The sequence below is a fragment of the Cheilinus undulatus genome, linkage group 2 (genome assembly GCF_018320785.1).
Source record: "Cheilinus undulatus linkage group 2, ASM1832078v1, whole genome shotgun sequence".
Lineage (NCBI taxonomy): Eukaryota > Metazoa > Chordata > Actinopteri > Labriformes > Labridae > Cheilinus > Cheilinus undulatus.
In genome coordinates this window covers 38000278-38020576 of record NC_054866.1, presented here as the reverse complement: position 1 = coordinate 38020576, position 20299 = coordinate 38000278, and the positions used below count along the sequence as shown (strand labels likewise).

The following is a 20299-nucleotide window of genomic DNA, read 5'->3' as shown; positions in this document are numbered from 1 at the left end:
GGTTATACATTTCCAATTTAATGTAACTCCCATTGTGTAATTTCAACTTCATTTTGGGTGAAATGGTCTTCAGTGTTGGAGTTGGCTTTTTATTCACCAGTGTTAGTTCAATTCTGAAAAGGATCAATTAATCTAAGCACCGCCCACTGCAATTTCAAATCAAGGAGGAAAGTGTGGGCGGAATTACCCATCATGCCCTTGGGCAGAGGTTTTATAAGCGCTTTTAGATGTGTTCAGATATGTTTGGATGTTGCCTGTTGTACACTGATCACTGCTTTTTGATGTGAGACACATTAGCACCATGAGTGGTTATCCACCGAGTTAGGGTTCCCAACTATGAATTTAGGTGTTCCTTGAACCAGGCATACACCGTGCGATTTCAAGCTGACTCTGTAACAGTAATGGCAGAATGCCAGCTCGTACTGTGTGACTGAATCACTTGCGACACACGACCATCACGCATGATGGCTGTGCAGAGTGTTCACACTGTATGAGTGTAGTTGGGATGGACTGACAAAAATCTGTGGAGTTTCCTTTGAAAAAGTCTCATATACTGAGGTCATATCCAGTCATATCCTCGCTCTCTCTTTCTCTGTCCTGCACACACAAACAGTATCACCATCCGTGTCAGCTGCAGGTCTGTGGGTAGGAATATTTCCTGCTCATTTATTTTCTTTATTATTGTGGGGGTGGGGGGCATCAGAAAGTCATTCCTGCTGTTGTCATGACAGTTTTAGATGCTGTCTGATAGTTTATCAAGGAAATAATACCCCAAAGTTGAGAGCTGTACTTTCGGTTCTGCTCTCACTGTGGGATTGTCTGAAGTCATATAATCAAAATATTAAACATGTCAGAAATCCATCCGACCAGTCGAGAGCAGCTGGTCGGGCTGTAGTCTGGCTATGGTCGGCTGTTGTATCCCCCTGTACACAGCACAACAGCCAACACATGATCTGACTGAAAGTTGGCGCGACTTCCAAGGGTGCGACCCAAAATTCGTGACAGAATCTGATGAAATTCTCACAGTGTACGCCCGGCTTAAAGGACAAAATGTGCATATTCTTCATCACTATGCATATCCTTGCTATGATGTTGACTCTTCTTTATTCTTGCCAGAGGAGCCTGCCTTGCTACAGATTTTGAAGAGTTACTACAGCTCTGTCATATTGTAAAATAATTAACATGTTCAACGGTGGAGTTTAAGTATATGTAATGTGGACCAATAGAGACACTTAAAGTGTGAAATTTATTTCTATACAAGTTATATTAACACTGTCAATTTTGTTGTGTATTTAACATTGTTAAAGAGGTGTGGCTTTGCCTGAACAGCCTGGTTGGAGATTGAGTCATTTGTTGTTCTTGCCAACGAGGAAAGATCATATTTTACTGTACAACTCCTCATTAGCTACTCTCTACTCAGTACTTAAATTCAAAAAATATATTTAATTAACTACCTTTACTTGAGTAGATTTACTGGCCAGTAATTTTACTTTTACTTAAGTAAATTTTAACCAAAGTAACTTTACTTTTAGTTGAGTGCAATACTCTGGTACTTTTTCCACCAGTACCTCAGTACCCAAATGTTGCCAATGTGTCAGTTTAATCTAGTTATTGTCATCTCAGCTGTCAACTCCTCTTTCTATTTTTCAGGACTTTAGAAATGTCAGTATTTACAGACATGAATTTTAAGGGCCTGTGTCCTTTTTTGTGCCAGGAGTGCTGACCTCCATCACAGGGGTTTATAGGGGGCTAGGTTATGATAATTGACTTCTGCTTCTCTTGGTAGTATTTATAATGTTGTTTACAAATCACCCCATGCTCTGAATATCTGTTATTTTTAAGCTCTTTGATATTTTTAATTATTTCAACAATGTTGAGGGTATCTTTTTAAAACACATAGTATCAAAAGTGCAAGTATCAACAATGTTGAAAACTTAAAATGTGTAAAAAAAAAAAAAAAAGAAACTACTTTGTGCAAGAATTTCTTTGCCCTGAAGCAGTTATTTCTTTGACTGGGCTACAGGACGAGAACAAGACAAGAAAGTCACTGCATATGAAAAATATGTTGGCTGGATGATTGTTGACCAAGCACAAGCAGAAAAGCAGTTCCCCCTGTTTCTAGTCCGTGTGCAAAGTTAATTGTTTCATTTACAATGAAGGCATAAAAGAAGAGTGAATCACCTCATAACAAAGTGGACAGAAACTGTATTTAAGTGCTACATGATACTGACTCTCCCCATCCTCATAGCTCCTCCTCTGTCTTGACCTGAACGATGTTAGTGGAGTTGTCCTGCAAGTTGGACTGCGTCGTCTGGCTTTCATTCACAAGCATGTTGAACTGCAAGTCACTGTATTGGGAAAAGTCCTGTGTGTATGGGCCAAAGTTTTGGTTAAAGTTGTTCATATCCATGTTGGCAAACATGGCATTGACGTCGGACCCCTGCTCAAAGCCATTGAGCATAGCTGAGGTGAGATTTGGGTCAGAAAATAATTCCTTTAATGCAGGGTTTTCTAGCAGCTCGTTGAGGATGGCTGAGGCGTCGTTGTCACCGTTTGAGTCCTGAAGCTCGCTGAAACCCATTTCGCCTAACGCTGCTGCTCCTGGCTGGACAGCAAAGAGCCGACTGTCTGGAGACATCATGGTTTGAGACTGAGGTGGGAGGACAAAGGGCTGCTCTGGTGCAGGTGCACTCTCTGCTGCGGGAGAGGAACAGATTGAGTTACTGGGAAAATTTAAACTAGTAGGAAATATGATGAAGTCAGTTACCTGCTTGTACCTTTGTCTCAGTTAACCCCTGCCCACCCAAAATTAACATTTCACAAATATTTCAATAAAAGTTCAACTGTGTTCTTAATTAGGTAGGATTTATTAACTGGCAACTTAGCAAATCTCTCTTTGTCAGGGATGGAAAGTAACTAAATACATTTACTCAATTAATAGTTATCAAGTATCTTTTTTTGTGTACTTGTTTTTTTTTTTTAAATCAGTCATTTTTCTTTTCTTGAGTATATTTTTTGGGGCAGCATTGTACTTCACTACATTTTAAGAAGCATTAAGTAATGAGTAAAAATTTGAATTATTAAAAGCTTTCTGCCAACAACATAAAACTGGCCAGTAGTTTGGCTTTGATGACACACAACAGTCAGTAGCATTTAGCAAGAGGAGATTACATTTCATTCCAAAACAGCAGTTGCATCTTGTTTAAGGTAAAGTCATACCTTAAAATAAAAATGGGTTGTAAATTTGCATTTTTCTTGTTGTTATAGCAAATTAGGAATTGTTTTTCCCTGTGCAGGCTTAAAGTTAAGCATGTACAGGTTAAGATAAGGATTTTATTATTTTGTTTGTTTGTTTTTTACTAAAAGCCTAAAAGTAGTTCTTTATAAATAGTGTGCAAGTTTTGCACTGTAGTGAGAGTTACATTAGTATAGGTATGACAATGGTCCCACTTGTATTTACTTGCAATACCTAATATACAAGAGAGTGCTTAATCTGTATCTGATAAGCTGTATGTCTTTGTCTATTGTATGCAGAGTTTCTTCAACTTGTCCCTGCACAGCTTAATTGTGTGTCAAAATCACATTTTAACAAACACCTCTGTGTTCCTGTGCCTCTTGTCCAGCTGTGCTTGAATGCTGGCGTATGCCCAAATTTCTAATATGCATCCAATTTCTGCATCAGACCAATGTGAATCCTTCACTGCCACTGTTTAGAATGATTGTTGAGAGGGATGGTCGCATCTACTACACCAATTCCCAAGCTTGTGCTCCTTCAATTGCATCCATGCCGTGCTTCGGTCCACCTCGTCCTGCCGCGTCAGGGCCAGGGAAGTGTGCAGCACCCAAGCACTGCACTGCACTGCACACTCACACTGGTCTAACAAACTGGACTTTGTGCCCTTACACAGTTTCTTTACCCACACGCACTTCAGCATTATGAGCCCAGAAAAGAAATTAATTTCAATGGGTAAATGGAAACTCAGATATAAATCAGTTTTCAGACACAGTTATGGACATGTTTTCAGCACACTCAGATACTTGCCACAATTTGGATTTTAACAGCCACACTCCCTCTATTTTTACTGTCTGCTATGTAAAACCAATCAGGTTTGTCATCTTTCTATAAATTTCTGGCAGCACTAAAAGGCTAATAGACTGGATTTTTTTTTAGCTCTCAGCTGATTTTTAAACAGCAGAGGAAGAAAGTGTGAATAATGAAAACAGTAGTAGAGATAAAAAACAGAAGGAGCATTGTTTTGCTCTCACCTGTTGCACAAGGTTTGTCACTGAAGCTGATGTCTGATTTGATCTTTCTCTTCCGCTTCACCTCATACGGATCTGAAACAAAGAAACACATTTTTGTTATCCTCTAAAATAATTACATGCTGTATTTGAGTATTGTTCATTTCAGCCACCTCAGCTGACACTGGTGACATAGACATACAGTCCTGACTCGCCTGGGTTACGTGGCAGGTATGTGAAGGTAACAGGCTCACTCTCCATCTGGTCTGAGAGGCGACGGAGGGATACACTGACTACGACCTCCTCTGTGATGTTCTGGTCCTGGTAGGGCGGAGTCTTAAACACAATGGCGATCTGCCGGTGCACATCTGTCTGTGCAAACTCCCCGTTTGCCTTCCACGACCCTCGCCTGAAGATGATCTCTATGTCATCTGTGGATCATTGAAAACAACCAGGGGCATTTTCATCATTATAAATGCCATAAGCTGAGAACTCAGGGTGGATGCAATAACAGAACTCCTTTAATTACCAAAACCCAGCAGTGATGACTAAGTTTGTGAGGCAGTTTTTTTTTTACTTTGTTTACATTAATCAAAAACAGCTTTTTAAACACAATTTTATGAATGCTTTTCTGAAGTACAGTAGTACATGGCAACCTAAAAAAAACTGCAGAGTGCAAACACTTAACATGTAGCATGGGAAAATATCTAACATATGAAGATGATGTACAATAAAAGATACTGGGGTATTTCTTTACAGCAGTAAAGATACAATTTGTGATTAAATAAAAGTCAATAAAGACCAAGCATTAGTCAACACACTGGCAAAAAATATAATATCATATGATCAATATAAGGAGCTAAAATTCTGCCCTTTAACACAATTAATGCTTTTGAGACTATTGGTTTAATATTATAGCATATGTTGCATATGTGTGACGAAAAAGTCTATGAAGTACTGTCTTTAGTTAACAAGCATCCTTACATATTTTTTACTATGGGTACATGAAGTATTTTTTCAATATTTCAACTAATTTATCTTGTTTTCTTGCATTAACATGCTGCTTTTCCCACTTAAATGAGAAAATCTCTCAAGATCTTTGGAAATTGCCAAAACTTTCAATGCTATTATGTGGAATTGTGGTGTAAAATGTGATAGTTTTGTTTCGTCTCTTTTTTAATCATTGTATTTTGTTCCATCTAAAATCCAAACTGTAACATTATTCATTATATAAACATGCACGGCTTAACATTTTTGGAAATCTGGGTCGCAATTAAATTAGTTATTGAAGGGACTGGTGGGTCCTGAAGCAGGACCAATTGAGTACAAATTTTTTAGACAGAACAGAGGATGTGCAAGTTTGATGATTAAATCCTGTTGTAAAAAGTCTGACACTGTGCCCTGCACCCAGATGTGTCTGCACAAATTCTCTTACCTTTTTGCACTTTGTCACACAACATGTAGACCTCCGTCTTGCCTGTACACGAACCTCTGTAAAGGTTCAAACAGGTGATTTTCAGTTGTGATGTCGTTGTGGCCTCTGTGAAAAGAAAACCAAAACACAATAATCACGACTTTAATCATCTCTGTGTGGGTTAGATTGTGGTTATAGAGAGGTGCAGGTGCATGTTTGCGGAAGCCCTACTCTTGTCATAGATGGGGTTTGAGATCACTGGGCTCAGACTGTCTTTTCTGCCATCCTCCCACTCAAGCTCACACTGAAAACACAGACGAACCGAGTTCATGTCCATATCTTCGATGCCCTTTGAGTGACCAGCTGAGGGGGTGACAAAACACAAAAGCAACCATGAGGAAAAAGCAGACTTATCCTTTATATTCACATTTGGAAGCAGAGAAAGGTTGTAGCAACTCATAATGTATTAACGGTTCATAATGTAATAACAGCTCATAATGTAATAACCTAAATGTAATAAAAGTTCATAATGTAATAAAATCACGAGCACATAACGTAACAACGTCTTTGCGCATAATGTAATGATGTAACAATTTATTACATTTAAGGGCCGATTATTACATTATGAACTTTTATTACATTTATTATTTTATGAGCTGTTATTACATTATGAGTTGCTACAAAAGTTGACAAATTTAGCATATGCTAGGCTCTATCTTACTTTGAAAGGGGTCGATATTAAGGTTTCTTCTCTTCTCAAGCGAAACATCAAGCTCTTTCCTCCTTACACACTGAATACCAAGGTTAGCAAAGCTGCAGCATCGAAACGAAAAAAAGAAAAAAAAAATTTAGCGCATTTTGAAAGAAGAATAAAGAAGATGACAGCGTATGAAAGATGTTCTGATAGTAAAAGTCATGAAAAGAAAGGTCTTTTCTGTACCTGTGACGTCGGCTGCTGTGAGGATTAAGTGTGACCACACAGATTCCTGTACCATTGGGGCAATCTTTACCTACAAGGCAGTGGGGGTGAGGTCGGTGTGGGGGGTCTTTGGTCACTAGGGAAGCGGTGACTGTGACCTTCTTTAACTGGTCTATGGGACCCTGAATCTGAAAGAGAGAACAGGGAGAAAAACAGAAAATCCCAGTTAACAGTTAATACAGCCTCCCACGATACAGGTGTAAACTGCGTGTGATAATGGTATTGGCAGGTAATAGCTCACAAAGTTAAACTGGGAGGAGAAAAATTCTACTGATATTAACAGCTGACATATTCACCGTCATATTGGTAGAAATTTTTATATCTCCCAAAAATTTAAAAAGTACAACTGAGTTTGTGGAGTTTTTAGCAGAATCACCAGTCTCAGCTCAACTTAAGCTGAGGAACTTGAGCTTTAGGTCTGAACTACAGCCAGTGTAGGTATGGCAGAAGCCATGTACAGGCAGACACTTCACTGCAAAACTGCATTTTATTTGCATCACAACAGAAACTGCTCAAATAATCCCTGTGCAATAAGTAATATTCATATGAATAATCTGTATACACACACACACACACATATACATATACATATAATTGTGTATGTATGTAGATGTACATATCAACATCTCCACCCTATCCAATCTGTACATAACAGCTTGTACCTACTATTTGTTATTTCTAAGTTGACATTTTTTATTTCATATTTTGTATTTATTCATTGTCTTTAATTGCATGCTCTTTACACTATTTTTATTTTTCTTCTATTTCTATTCTATCATTGTTGCCAATGGCCTGCTTTGTCTACATCACTTTTAACTGTGGTAATTTTTTAATGTCCCCTTGTGGGACTAATGTTAAGTACCGGCCCTTGCTTCAGCTCCAACTCCTTCTCCGTCAACCACTTTGTAGAAAACTTGCATTTACCTATCATTGCCTACATCACTGAATCACATAGTTAACTAGCTATCAGGGAACACTGTGGAGCTTTAAGGATGCACTGATAGTTCAACGGGCAACAACACAAATAAGCGTGTAGACTGATGTCGGACCGGGTGGAGTTCCATCGGAATCTCACTTGTGATTAAAACTAAATACAAAAAATCTGAAAAACAAGGCTACAATCTCTTTTGAGAAATATATATAAACTGAAAACAGATAAAAAATCAAGACTTTATGGTCGTGAATTTAAGACTTTAATACTTTTGAAGAGCCTTATTTTTTGCAATACTTTCAAAGACTATGCAGACACCCTGTGATAGTAAATGTTACAGCATTTATGATATAGCCTATACTTTTTAACACAGATAAAAAGTAAAGGTTATATCATCACTTCCTGTTAGTGCAAAAAGGTAGTGTGCGATTTGAGACCATCCTAGCCCACTGTAAGTGCTCTGCAGTACATTTAAGTATACTGTGTTACAGTGTACCAACAGAAGTATGTGATTTAAGGCACACTCATAATATTTATAAGCAGACCTAACTAAATAAACGTTTAATCATCTGAAAATAAAAAATTGTTGTATTTTTATCAACTTAGTATAAGATTATTAATTAAACCTAGGAGGGTACCCTTAATAGGCTGGGATAGACAGCTGGATAGCTTAGTGGTTTACATTGCTGACCTTGTATCAGGAGATTGAGGGTCTGAATCCCGGTCAGAGCACAACAAGGAACCAGTGTGGGCACATTGGCAAGTTCCTCAATGCCAGGAACATCGCTCCCTGAAGAAAGTCGCTTTGGATAAAAGTGTCTGCTAAATTGCATAAGTAACTTCGCCATCTTAGATTTCTGGATCTTCTGTGTTTCTACACTACCGTAGACGGGACCTTTTTTTTTTTTTTTTTTAATTCCTCTGGTTGCCACTGTTTCCACATTAAATGAGAATCACAACCCAGAATCGGACTGCTACATGTTGCTAATATTACCAATTTTACTCACTGTACCATTAAGATATCCAGGCCTTGTTAATTTACTTTAAATACCTTAAATAAGATGTTTATCTGGACTTGTGAGGCTTTTATTAAATGTAATATGTTTTTTTTAACTTGCAATTTTAAAAACATAGTTGGTAAGATTTTGGAATATATCCTTAAAGGTCACATATTTTATCCTTTTAAGACAAGTTCATATCAGTCTCAGAGGTCCCAAAAACATGCCTGTGAAGTTTATTGCTGAAAAACTCCAGTATTGGATTTTTGCATGTCTAAAAAACCCTCTGTTTCACCCCTTCTCAGAATGAGTTGTTTCTGTGTCTTTAAATGGTAATTAGCTGTCTGACTACGCCCCTGACCACACCCCTCTCAGGAAATGGATGCAGCACTGATGATATTACAGACACTTTTTTCCAAAGTTTAGACTGGGACTTGAACCATCAATCTCACAGACTGTAGTCAGCAGGGTAACCCACTGAGCTATCCAGCATCTCAGCTGGTAGCCAAGAGGATCAGTAGAGGAGAGCAGAACTTTCCTCCAAGTGGGGGAGGGCCAACCAAACCTGGGGGCGGGTGCTTAGGCCCCTGGTGAGGTCACTAAACGTAAAATCTGGGAACGGCTTGTTTTAGCACACATTTTCTGAAAGGTGGAGAAAGAGAGGGGGAGAGGGAATGGATTTTTCTGGTACTTGGGGGGGATTGTGGACAGGCCAGGGGCACATACTTGTGGTAGAAAAGCCTGAAAGGTCATTTTTGCACAATATGTCCTCTTTAAGATCTAAGTTTTTGTAGCATCTCCATCAATAAGCTTTTACTGGCCCATTTAGAAAGAAATTTATCCATTTTGAACATATAAAATAAATATTACAAGGATTTTTAAAAATCTTGTTGTTATGGCACGCCAGTAGTCGAGTGGTTAAGGCACTTATTACATGTGCGCAGGCAACCCGGGTTCAAGTCCGGCCTGTGGCACTATTTCCTGCATGTCTCTCCCCACTCTCTTCCCTGTTTCTGACTCTGTCCACTGTCCTATCCAATAAAGGCCAAAAATAAATCTTTAAAAAAAAAAAAAAAAAAAATCTTGTCATTAGCACCTAATGAACCTCCAGGATTAAGAAATCAAAAGTTTTAGAAGAACCAATTTCACAAAATTAGTTCATTTTAAACTTAATACTATGCAAGTTTTGACCTACATATTTGAAGTTCAGGCTTATTGCAGAGATCTCTCACTTAAATTCCCCTCAAATGTAAGTGTAACCCTCAGCGTGTGGAGTGTTAGGTGGGTATGTTTGTGTCTGTGTAGGAGTGTTGGTGTACATAAGAGGGGGAATCCTTTTGTCTTTAACCACACTCTACTTTGGATTTGTGGGGACTTTCTGATTGAGAGCAAAAACCCACGTTTTTACAGCTCCACCCACATTTACAGATCAACACGGGGGGATAAGAGTGAACAGCAAACAAAATAAACTGTGGTTAAAACTCTCTTCAACGGTCTCAGTCTACCTCTATGGCGGGCTGAGTCTTGTTGGTTTCAGTGCTGGACGCCCCCAGGATGCTTCCGGCCGAGCGTCCTTCACACTCATAGCGAAACCTCATGCCTCTCTCTTTGGGCTCCTCCACTACCACAAGTTTGGGTTTGTCCAAAATCCGCTCCAGCATCTCGGTGTCAGGTCTGCGGTTTGGAGAAGAAATGCAGCTGGAGCCCCTGGATCCCTGCAAAAATGACTGGTCTCGACCCCGCCGGGAGTAACTGCCTCCCCTGGAGGAATGAGCCATCTCTCTGGAGCTGCAAGACTGTGGCAGGGGCTGGGGGAAGGAGCAGGGTGGCTGCAGAAGAAAAACAACACAGTCTTATTACAAAGCAATTGGGCTGAAAACCTCCATGATGGCAGACAAGAACAAGAAAAAAAAACACCCAATGAAAAACACAATAAACAGAGGCATCATTCACTCTTGGACTCCTAGTTTCCATATTCAAACTCTCAAATGGATGGAGCACAACACGTACAGGATCTTTTTTTCATCTCTCTGTTTATATTAGGCACTGTCAGGGTAGATATGTAGCATTTAGGGATACATCGATGTATTGATCAAGCACTGATATTGACCAATCAATAAATTCAAAATGTAAAAATTTCACAATGAATCCAGGTCACTGCATTCGTCTGATAGTTAGAAGTACTTTTAAGTTTTGAGTTACTTTCTAAGATTTTATACAGTGTAGATACATTTGGGAACATTGTTTTAATGTTTAATTTGCAGCTTTTACATCTCATTGCTTGTTCCAACAAAAAAAAAAAAAAAAAGAATTTAATCTTAATGTCTCTGGACCTCAAATATTTTAGAAACAAAGAACAAATGAGAAGAAAACAAAGCAAGAGGAAAATACAAACTACTTTCATTAAAGTAGGGTGCTAAGTGTTGGAGATTTGCTAATTTTTGATTTTTACATGGATTTTTTGGCCAGTACCATTATCAATATCAAAACATTAATGTAGTCCAGACCTAAAACTTCAGTCCTTAACCCTTGAAGACCTAATACACTGATCATATGCCTTTAAAACCAGATTAGATGCTGTTGTGCTTCCAACTTTAAGAACTGATGCAATTTGGATGAACTTAATGTTTAAAAATAGGTGACTAGTAACCTTGCAAAGCAGATGAATATGCCCGTTTCCATATTTCTCACTGGCGAATCCATCTTTGCAAAGCTCCCATCTGAACCGTTTGGGCCCAGTAAGAAAGTGACAGGACCAATCAGAGACGAGGGCCAGTACTTTTAGGCACGGCGGAGTTGTGACGTACGCAAGCAGCAACAAGAGGCCAGTGCCGTTATGGCGGAAGACAAAAGTGGATGCTGCTAAAGTGCCAGTTTGATCAGAACTTGATGACATTTCTTCATTAAAAGAAGAACAAAGAACAGCAGTGAGTTGTTTTCTACTAAAAAGCGACAAAAGTCGTGTTCTGACATGTCTATAGTCACCATGGTTCATGTTATGCAGTTCTATATGGATTTTTTTCCTCGGTAGCTGCGCGCACACCTCGGTAGCGGCGATGACGTCACGTGTTTTGCTGCTCTGATTGGCCCGTAAAGATGTGACAGACAGAACGTTCATACAATCATCCTCCAAGTTTTTTTTCAAAGGCTCTGCCCTTTCCCAAATGCTGTATCTTGAAGGTTTTCCGGATGGATGTGTGAAACAAATCCATCTGTTGTGTCAGGTTACGTGACTAGTGAACTTCAACACAATTTGCTATAATGCATGATTCAGAAAAGATTTTAATTTGATTGAGGATGATGGATGGTTGAGCTTCATCCATCTATTTTCTATACCGCTTTGCTGTTGGGAGTTGCAATGGGGTGGGGGTGGGGGGGCTTGAGCCTATCCCAGCTGTCATTGGGCGAGAGGCAGGGCACACCCTGGACTGGTTGCCAGTCAATCACAGGGCTGACATATAGAAATAGACAACCAGGCACGCTCACATTCACACCTACGGCCAATTTAGAGTCACCAATTAACCTAATGAGCATGTTTTTGGTGGTGGAAGGAAGCCTGAGAGAATCCACGCAGGCTAAGGTGGAACATGCAAACTTTGCACAGACAGGCCATGACCAGGAAGCAAACCAGGGACCTTCTTGATGTGAGGCAACAGCGCTAACCCCTGCGCTGCCGTGCAACCCTTGATTTAAGCTTAAGATCTTGCTTTTTTAATTTCATGGTTTTATCTGCTACCAAGGCTAAGAAACACAAATTTAAGTAACCACTGAAATCCTGTGCATTTTTTTTCAAAACCCTCTGATTTTGAGGTGGTTTTCCAACAAAACTAAGGTTTGAGAGGTTTTTTAATGGTGGCCTTCGGTTTTTACAAATTAAAACACACTACAATGTTTAGGGATGAACAAAGCAACAAACTTCAGTCCTTAGAAAAAAAATAAAATAAAATAAAGTTAAAAGAAACTTAACCTTGTTCATGCATATAACTGATCTTTACAAACAAAATAGACCAATGTAGCAGGCAATATATCAGCTATAAATATCTGAAAAAATGTTAATAGTCTGAAAATGTGGATATCATGCAGATAATTTTGTGCATCCCAATATTTAACACCATCATTTATGTCAAGACCCCTAAATGGTTATCATGTGACTCTAAATTGAGAACAACTAAACTGGATCAAGCAACTGTAGAGATTTTGCCATATCATATTATACCTTAATGCAACATATCTATGGCTGTCGAGCTCAACTGCATTAATGGCAATTAACTACAATCCTCAGTTAGTGCATTCTTTTTTTCAAATACCTGTTAAACGCATGCTTGATTGTATCTTTCAGCACACTTTGGTTAAGCTACTGCAGCATTTCCAGACACTTACAGTGTGATAAATATATAAAAGTCCACCACTGCTTAACAATGTCTCATTTAATTTTAAACTCTCAGACAGCTCAGTGAGCAAGCCAGAAGTCCTCTGTACCTTGTGTTAATGAAGATTTACATTTTTACTGTTTGCTTATTTCCTTTTCAATCCATATCAAGTTCCTTTTTCATGGTTAAATTCAATCTACCTATGAAAGCAGATCTGTATCCAAACTGGAAGCAGATTCCCTTTAGTTTAAGACAGTAGAAAAATCCAAAATGACAAAAGAACAGTTCTGAATGCAAAATAGTGGAAATTTGAAATGTGATAAAAGGGATGTGATTAATCAAAATTAACTACAGAAATCCTAGATTAATTGTGACTAAAAACTTCAATCTTTTTACAGCCTGTAACATATCATTTCACCTCACGTTACATGGCATCAATCAGACATTTTCCCTAGTACTCTGTACCTTTAGTACCAGAATATTTCCCTCCTATTTCTGAACATTGAATATTTACTTTTATATCTTTTCCAGTTTATTTAATTTTAGTGACAGATCTCAATGTCATTTAAGACTATGATGTGTAGGAAAACATCAACTGGAAAAAAGAAAAATCAACAGCATTGAAAAGAGAGCCAGGCTCTGTCATCCATCACACTATGACATAGTGTATATGAATCATTCTGCATCACAGAAGCCATGAAAAGTGAGTCAGTGCATGTTTTTTCTTCATACATGTGCTTTCTATCAGTGCACAGAGTTAACGGCTTGCTCTTTTGACTCCTCCTCTAACATTTTCATGCCTTATTCTTTGTTTCACCGCAGACAATCCAGCCTTTCTGTTACCACCTTCTTTTACAGCCCTGTTTTGCCTCTCATGCTTCAAAGTGACACAAATAAGTGAAGAAGTATCCAAAACAACAAGCTAAACATCATTAAAAACACACTTAGGTTTAAATCTATCAGCAGCATAAGTTTAAAAACAATTTATGACCAAACCTGCAGGGAACAAAGAAGTTCAGATCCTCTCGAGCTGACGTTAATCAGGCTGAGAGCCCATTAAAGTGTAGCTGCCGGGTTATGCCTCTGCACAAAGTCATGCCTCATAATTTCCTCTCAACAGTCTGCTGTCAGTGAGCTCATAGGTCTGCAAGGATGTTAGCCTGAGTTTACCTGTTAGCCTAAAAAGGCAGCAGAGCTAAACAAAAGCCAGGCAGAACCGAGCCACAGAACAGGAAACAGGAAGTTAGCTCAAAGTGACGTGGATCAGCCAATCAGAGTTACAGTGCAAGATGAAGAATGTTACCCCTCAAACCCCCGGGTGGATCTGGCTAATAAACAGAAAGGAAGGCAAACTGAAAGTAGGAGTCAGGTTACAGTACTACTAACCTCCCCTCCTCTGTCTCCTCCTACACAAAAACATGTCAAGGAAGTGTGTGAGCATCAAGCACACACCACAACAATTGTAATTACAGCCAAATTTAGCCCTTTATAATGACTACTAAAGACATAATAAAGAGTCTCAGCTGTCTGCTTGTGCTGACTCTTTTGATTATTACCTGCCTGTGTGGGCTGAGGCCTCATTGAAGCCTTATCAGATTACACCGCTCCCGATCTGCCTGCTGTCTATAAACCACGTGCTTTCTGGTAAGAGCCAGATCGGTCTGCTGAGTAACTACTACTCTGTACAACAACAACACAAACAACCTCCTCTGTGCTACATGTGTGCAGTTTCACTGAGCAACATGTGATTGTCTATGAATTGTTAAACTGAAGCTGCAGACTCATAACACCAGAGAAAAACTGAAGCTACCTTAGCTGTTTTTATATCCACAGTATTTCGGAGAGGACATGCAAAAATAATGATTGAAAAAGTGATACATGCATAAACTGTACGTGTTTCCATGAATAAATAGTGGTGCACAAAAAATCTTTAGTCTAGGGACGCAACAAACAATTAATTCCATCATTGATGGATACAGAAGTTGTTTAAAGTAATAGTTGAGCCAATCAAATGTCATAAAACTCCTTCAAAGTGGCAAGGTAAAAGAAACATCTCCTAAAATCAGTTGTCTGAAAAAAGAAACCCAAGAATGATCATTCAAACTGCCTGAAGGTTATCTGTTCAGCCGGCAAATCAGTTATTCAGACGATAAAAATGGCTTGTAAAGGTAAACATTTGTCATGTTTATTCAGTCATATTTCCTCTCATGAATTCTTTGCAACTTGACCAGCTAGTAAATATAAAATCTTGTCTGGTTTGTATAGTTTTTCAAAGGTGAGGACAAAAGGGGAAAAGCCCACAGCTCTGTTAACATAAAACTAGAACTACCACCTAGCAGTTAAAGCCTCCACAAGTGGTGCAACTGTCCAATAGTGAAAGTGAAGAAAATATAACTTCTAGGAAGCTACAATATGGTCACATGGTCCTCACACAGTGTAAGGTTGCATTGACCTCTGACCTCAAAATTCTAATCAGTCCAAGTTGAAATCTGTGCCAAATTTAGGTGTCAAACACTTCATTTAAAGGGGTATACATAAGACTGGTATGACGCTGGCATAATCATGACATGACACATGTCTTTTCACACCAAGGAGCCTTTATGAATGTTGTCATTAAGTGTCAGTCAATTATGTCACCTTTAATGCAATAAATTAAGAGCATATCTACTTCTACACACAACACTGGACACCCCAAATCAAGAGTGGAAGTTTCAGTGTACAGTACCTTGCACTCTATCTGGTTGCACTGGCCTGCAGTTGTTCTCCTGTCCTGGAGAGCCACATCAGTAAAAACTGGATCTTACCCCACTCTCCCCTATTATTTCCAGTCGTTATGCTAGGCTAAGACAGCTGGCTACAGCTTCAACCTTACTATATAATAAAGCGAAAAGCGAACAAACAATGTCGATTTTGCATTAAAGGTGGCATAAGTGACTGAACAACTAAAAAAAAAATATTAATAAATGTTCATAAAACCTCCTTCATGTGAATGACAGGTGTCAGGTCATGATTTTGACAGTGTCATGTCAGTCTTATGCATACTGCTACAAATCAAGTGTTACCCAAATTTGACCTCTGATGCATGTCAGAGATATTGTGCTCACAAGATATGAGTTCACGGTTACCCTTTTGACCTCCAAATTCTAATCAGCGCAGCCCCATGCAAAAGTAAGGATATACTGTATGGATGTACAGACACATAATACCTCTGCAGAAGTCACCAGCAGGGACATAAATAGTTTAGATTTTTTGATAAACCTAATTCATTTCAATTTTCGGTGATCTTTCTTAAAATTACAGCTCAATAAAGATTCTTTTACAGTAATTATACAATCATAATTTGGTCTGTGTTTGTGTGTTAGCTATCTGTTTGTCAATGACTGTTTCTCAGAACTGTCTCTCACCTGAAACAAACACTTGGTGCCCGCCCCCCCCCCCGGGTGTGACATTGAGTCATTCCTCAAAATGTAGGTAACGGTAAACCAAGAGCAGACACCATCTCATTGACCACAACACCACAGACGACTACACTGTTACAAATACATCATGACAGAACTAAAGCCCGTCCTGTGATGTTTTTCTGATCAAACTCACCTGACATGCAGTTCCTCTCGGCACCAGTCTGGGCTGTTGGACCCCTGTGTGGTCAGTGAGGTCAACAGGAGGGCGAGGGGGTCCAGGGAGGGGGGTTTCATACTCTGTGAGGATTTCTTGAATGAGGTCTGGTTAAAAAAAAAAGAAAACACTGAATAACTGATTTAGAGAAATGGACATTAAACATTTTAAGGTAAAATTGCTCCACCATTAAAATGTCAGCTCTTGTAGAGCTGATAGTGAGAAAGCACCATCACAAAAATATATAAGATGATAAAAACCTGCAGAATTGACACAGTACTCTTTTTAAACCATTAAAATCACACAAGTAGGTGACAGATTATATTCAATCTCTGCAGTTGGATATGGAGGATGTCTCTGAGGACATCAAAGCAGAGTTTTCCACTGTGTTTTACAGAATAGACATATGGCCTGATTTATTATTTATAAAAATAATATAAAAATAATCTTCAGGGTGAAAAATGCACTATTTTTTTAAATAATCGCTTTATAATAACTAAATTTGTGACACACAAGAAAACAAACTTTAAGTGGATTTTTTTCTTGATTTAAGTGTGTATTTATGTCAGTGTTTATATTAGATTTATATTAGATTCCTTTCATGCAAGTTTTAAGCAACACATAAGAAAACGTTACTTTACAAGTGTGGCTGACATCTTCACAAATATAAGCATAGTCCTCTTAAACTTGCAGTTAAACTACTCAAGTTTATTCATGTTATATAATGAGAGGAGGGCCGCTTGAAGACACTTTTTACCATCACTGCTTTTGGTGTCACAATCCCACAGTTTCAACATTTTCTTCCATGTTAGAGCACCAACGTTAGCTGAATGTCAGCACTAAATTGATATTACAACAGATAAACATCTGCTACTGCCATCAGTTCATGCCCTATCATTTGCTGATGGATGATGTTTGTCAAAAGGGCCAAGGTTGGTCAATACCGATGTTAAACTGATGCATCCCTGCATCCCTATTATCACATATATTTTAAATTGGGTATCTCAATAAATCATGCCTCCTTTTCCAACTTTTCCAATATGTCATATTGGTGTTGCACATTTAGAAAAAATAAAGTATATTAACTAAAAATAGATCTATTTGACTTCCCCTTCAATTATTTCCAATATTGGAACATTGTACACCACATTACTGTTGTGAAATCCTAACCAAAGTCAATAAATATAAAATATGTAGTGTTAGAATAGGAAGTTAGTTTGTTGAAGATTCGTTTTTCCCCGGTGATACTGAACCAGTTATGATGTGTGAATATTTTTTCGCTATAGCTACACCTCAGACACTGATTTATGCCTGCGGTTTTAGTTTCTCACACTTGCAAGTAAAATAGAAAAACAATGGTGCCTGCAAGCCCCCCCCCCCCAAAAAAAATCAGCAAGCAGCCACTGCAATCTTCAAAAAGATGATCTATTACCCAACCTGCTACAGACAATCAAAATTTTGTTATATAATTAACTGAGTGTTAATTGAATTGTTTACAAACTAAAATGTAAGAGTCAACTTTTCAAGAGAGATGTTATGCACTACACATCATGTAAAGTGTCATTTAGAAATAATAATAAGCAAAAACAAACAAAAAAAAACACCCTACTTTCCAGTTTTTTAATGTTTGTCTTATTAAAAATGAGAAGTGCATTTAATTATCATTCCTTCTATGCAGCAGTTAGACTAATATCAAATTTGCAATGAGTCAAAACAACTGCAATCAGAATTTTTTTCAACAATTTTCAGCCTTTGTTAAATTTACCAAATATTGTTTTTATTATAATACAGAATTATTTATTGCTTGTTGTATGAGAAATACAGATGTGGAACTTTATACATAACCGCATATTAAATAAAAATTGCAAAAAGATTATTATCTCAAACAGTTCAGCCGTTTACATTATTACATACATCTTTTATAGCATTTTTATATTTTAGGGTATTAATTAAAGACCTGAATTTATGGCCCCGTACAAAGCAGCTGCTATGCGAGGAACATCTTTTTACAAGATGAGACAGCGGAAAAACAAGTAAAAACAAAAACAAAAAAAGAAAACAATCGGGCATCCGACTTCTTTTTGAATGCGTTCGCTACACACTTTGGCACACACACAAATAACGCTTTACCAACTTGTACTATGGTAAGTGTATTTGGGTAAAAGTCTGTACTCACCAAAGTCTGACACCCCTCGCTCTGTGGGACAAAAACAGAGAAAAGAGAGTAAAAACAAAGGTTAGTAGATGTCAAAGCTGCACACCGTGCAGAGCCTTGAAGCCGGGAAGGCGTGCTCTAGTCCCGGGGATGGGTGTTGGCTGCTCTGCCCTCACAAATCACATGTCCCAGGATGATGTCAGCCCTCTCACGTATACACAAACTTTAACATTAAGATTTAAAACCTACCAGAGGCCCCGTTGCAGATGTCCATGTCTTTCATTTCATGTGCGGAGCCGTTGGAGACCATGAACTTTGCTGACGAGTCCACGAAGTCCGTTCAAAAAACAATATTTTGGGCTTCTCTTCTCTCTTGGGTCTGAACGTTACTCTTTACAAAAAACAACAGCTCAGGTTAAAGACTCTCCGGGCTGTTAACCGGCTATGAGAGTGTGTACCAAACAGCGACGACCTTCCAAAACGTCGTACTGTCATGTGTTGGATGTCTAAACGCCAGTTTTTCTCCAGCTTGTGTTTCCGCAGTGCCGCTCTCTCTGATTGGCTGCTTCTGGAGATGGAAATCCCCTTAGCATGACGTCTGTCAAGCTCGGCGCTGTAGGTACCTGAGCGTTTCACGTTTCAATATTCAAAATAGATATCTACTTTTAAAGCTCAGTCTCTTTCTAAAAGAAGGGATTGCAAACTGCCCTTAAATTAATCATAAACGTTTACTAATTTATTATGACATGAACTCATCAAAAATTATGAATAACCGTTTTAAAACTCCGTGTACAACATTTTTTCTTGAGGTGAAGAATAGGGATTGGAAAATACTTTGTTTATATAAAACTCGAGAAGGCAGTTAAAAATAAGAGCATAACACCTAGAGATGATTTTTGATTTAGTCAGTAGAGTGTAAATAAAATCTCATATCGCGAGACTTTATCATTAATGACGATACTCCATATTGTCTTAATGGTACAAATGTGCTTTCATATGAATAACCACATATCTACACACAAGCCAGTCTTAGTTTTATACCATCCAGAGGAACTCACAGCTCAGAAATTTCACCTGGTTGCATCATGACCCTGCTGTAGCCCACAAACTCAGAGTAAGTCTGGGAATTCCTCATTTCATCATGAATAATTACAGCCATTAAACTGCACCAATCATCTCTCTGCACGTTTAGTGACCGCCTCTTAAAGTGACATTTCCTACCTTCATTTTACCATCAACCCAACCAACTTGGCTTTGCAACTAAAGCGAGACAGCGACATCTACCAAAAGAAAAAAAAGGAAAGGCAAGTTATAGGAAAGGGAAAGAGAAAGTTGAAGTGTTTACAGGAAGCAGTGACTCAGCCAAACAGAAAAATATAGAGCTGTTGTTGTGAGTTGAAAGATATCAGCAGCTCATAGAAAAATATAGTGTCACAGTGTAATGCACTGACGGGTGTAGCACTTTAGTCTGTCAACCTCTTTATAACAAATTGACTACTGTACATCGAATGACTTTTTGTGCTTTATGGGAACCTTGGCGTATCAACTGTATTAGAGAAAGTGTTCTTTTTATGCACGTTATACAAAGAAACGCT

At 38.5% G+C, this 20299-nt stretch overlaps 1 protein-coding gene across 2 annotated transcripts; it reads right to left on the bottom strand.

The window, feature by feature from the left end:
• Positions 1 to 1469: 1469 nt before the first annotated feature.
• relb (v-rel avian reticuloendotheliosis viral oncogene homolog B) lies at positions 1470 to 19258 on the bottom strand. 2 transcript variants are annotated; one of them, XM_041805357.1, is made up of 11 exons: positions 18954 to 19258; positions 18726 to 18746; positions 16529 to 16656; positions 10070 to 10393; positions 6597 to 6763; positions 6378 to 6469; positions 5888 to 6019; positions 5678 to 5782; positions 4458 to 4673; positions 4267 to 4338; positions 1470 to 2694 (listed from the first exon to the last, which is right to left on the bottom strand). In XM_041805357.1, exons 1-11 carry the CDS (start codon positions 19012 to 19014, stop codon positions 2243 to 2245), a joined length of 1770 nt encoding a protein of 589 aa, XP_041661291.1. In that variant the 5' UTR covers positions 19015 to 19258; the 3' UTR covers positions 1470 to 2242. The 2 variants fall into 2 exon arrangements, with proteins under 2 accessions (XP_041661291.1, XP_041661282.1); XM_041805348.1 differs by having other exon boundaries at positions 1470 to 2697; positions 18954 to 19257.
• Between the last annotated feature and the right edge of the window lie 1041 nt (positions 19259 to 20299).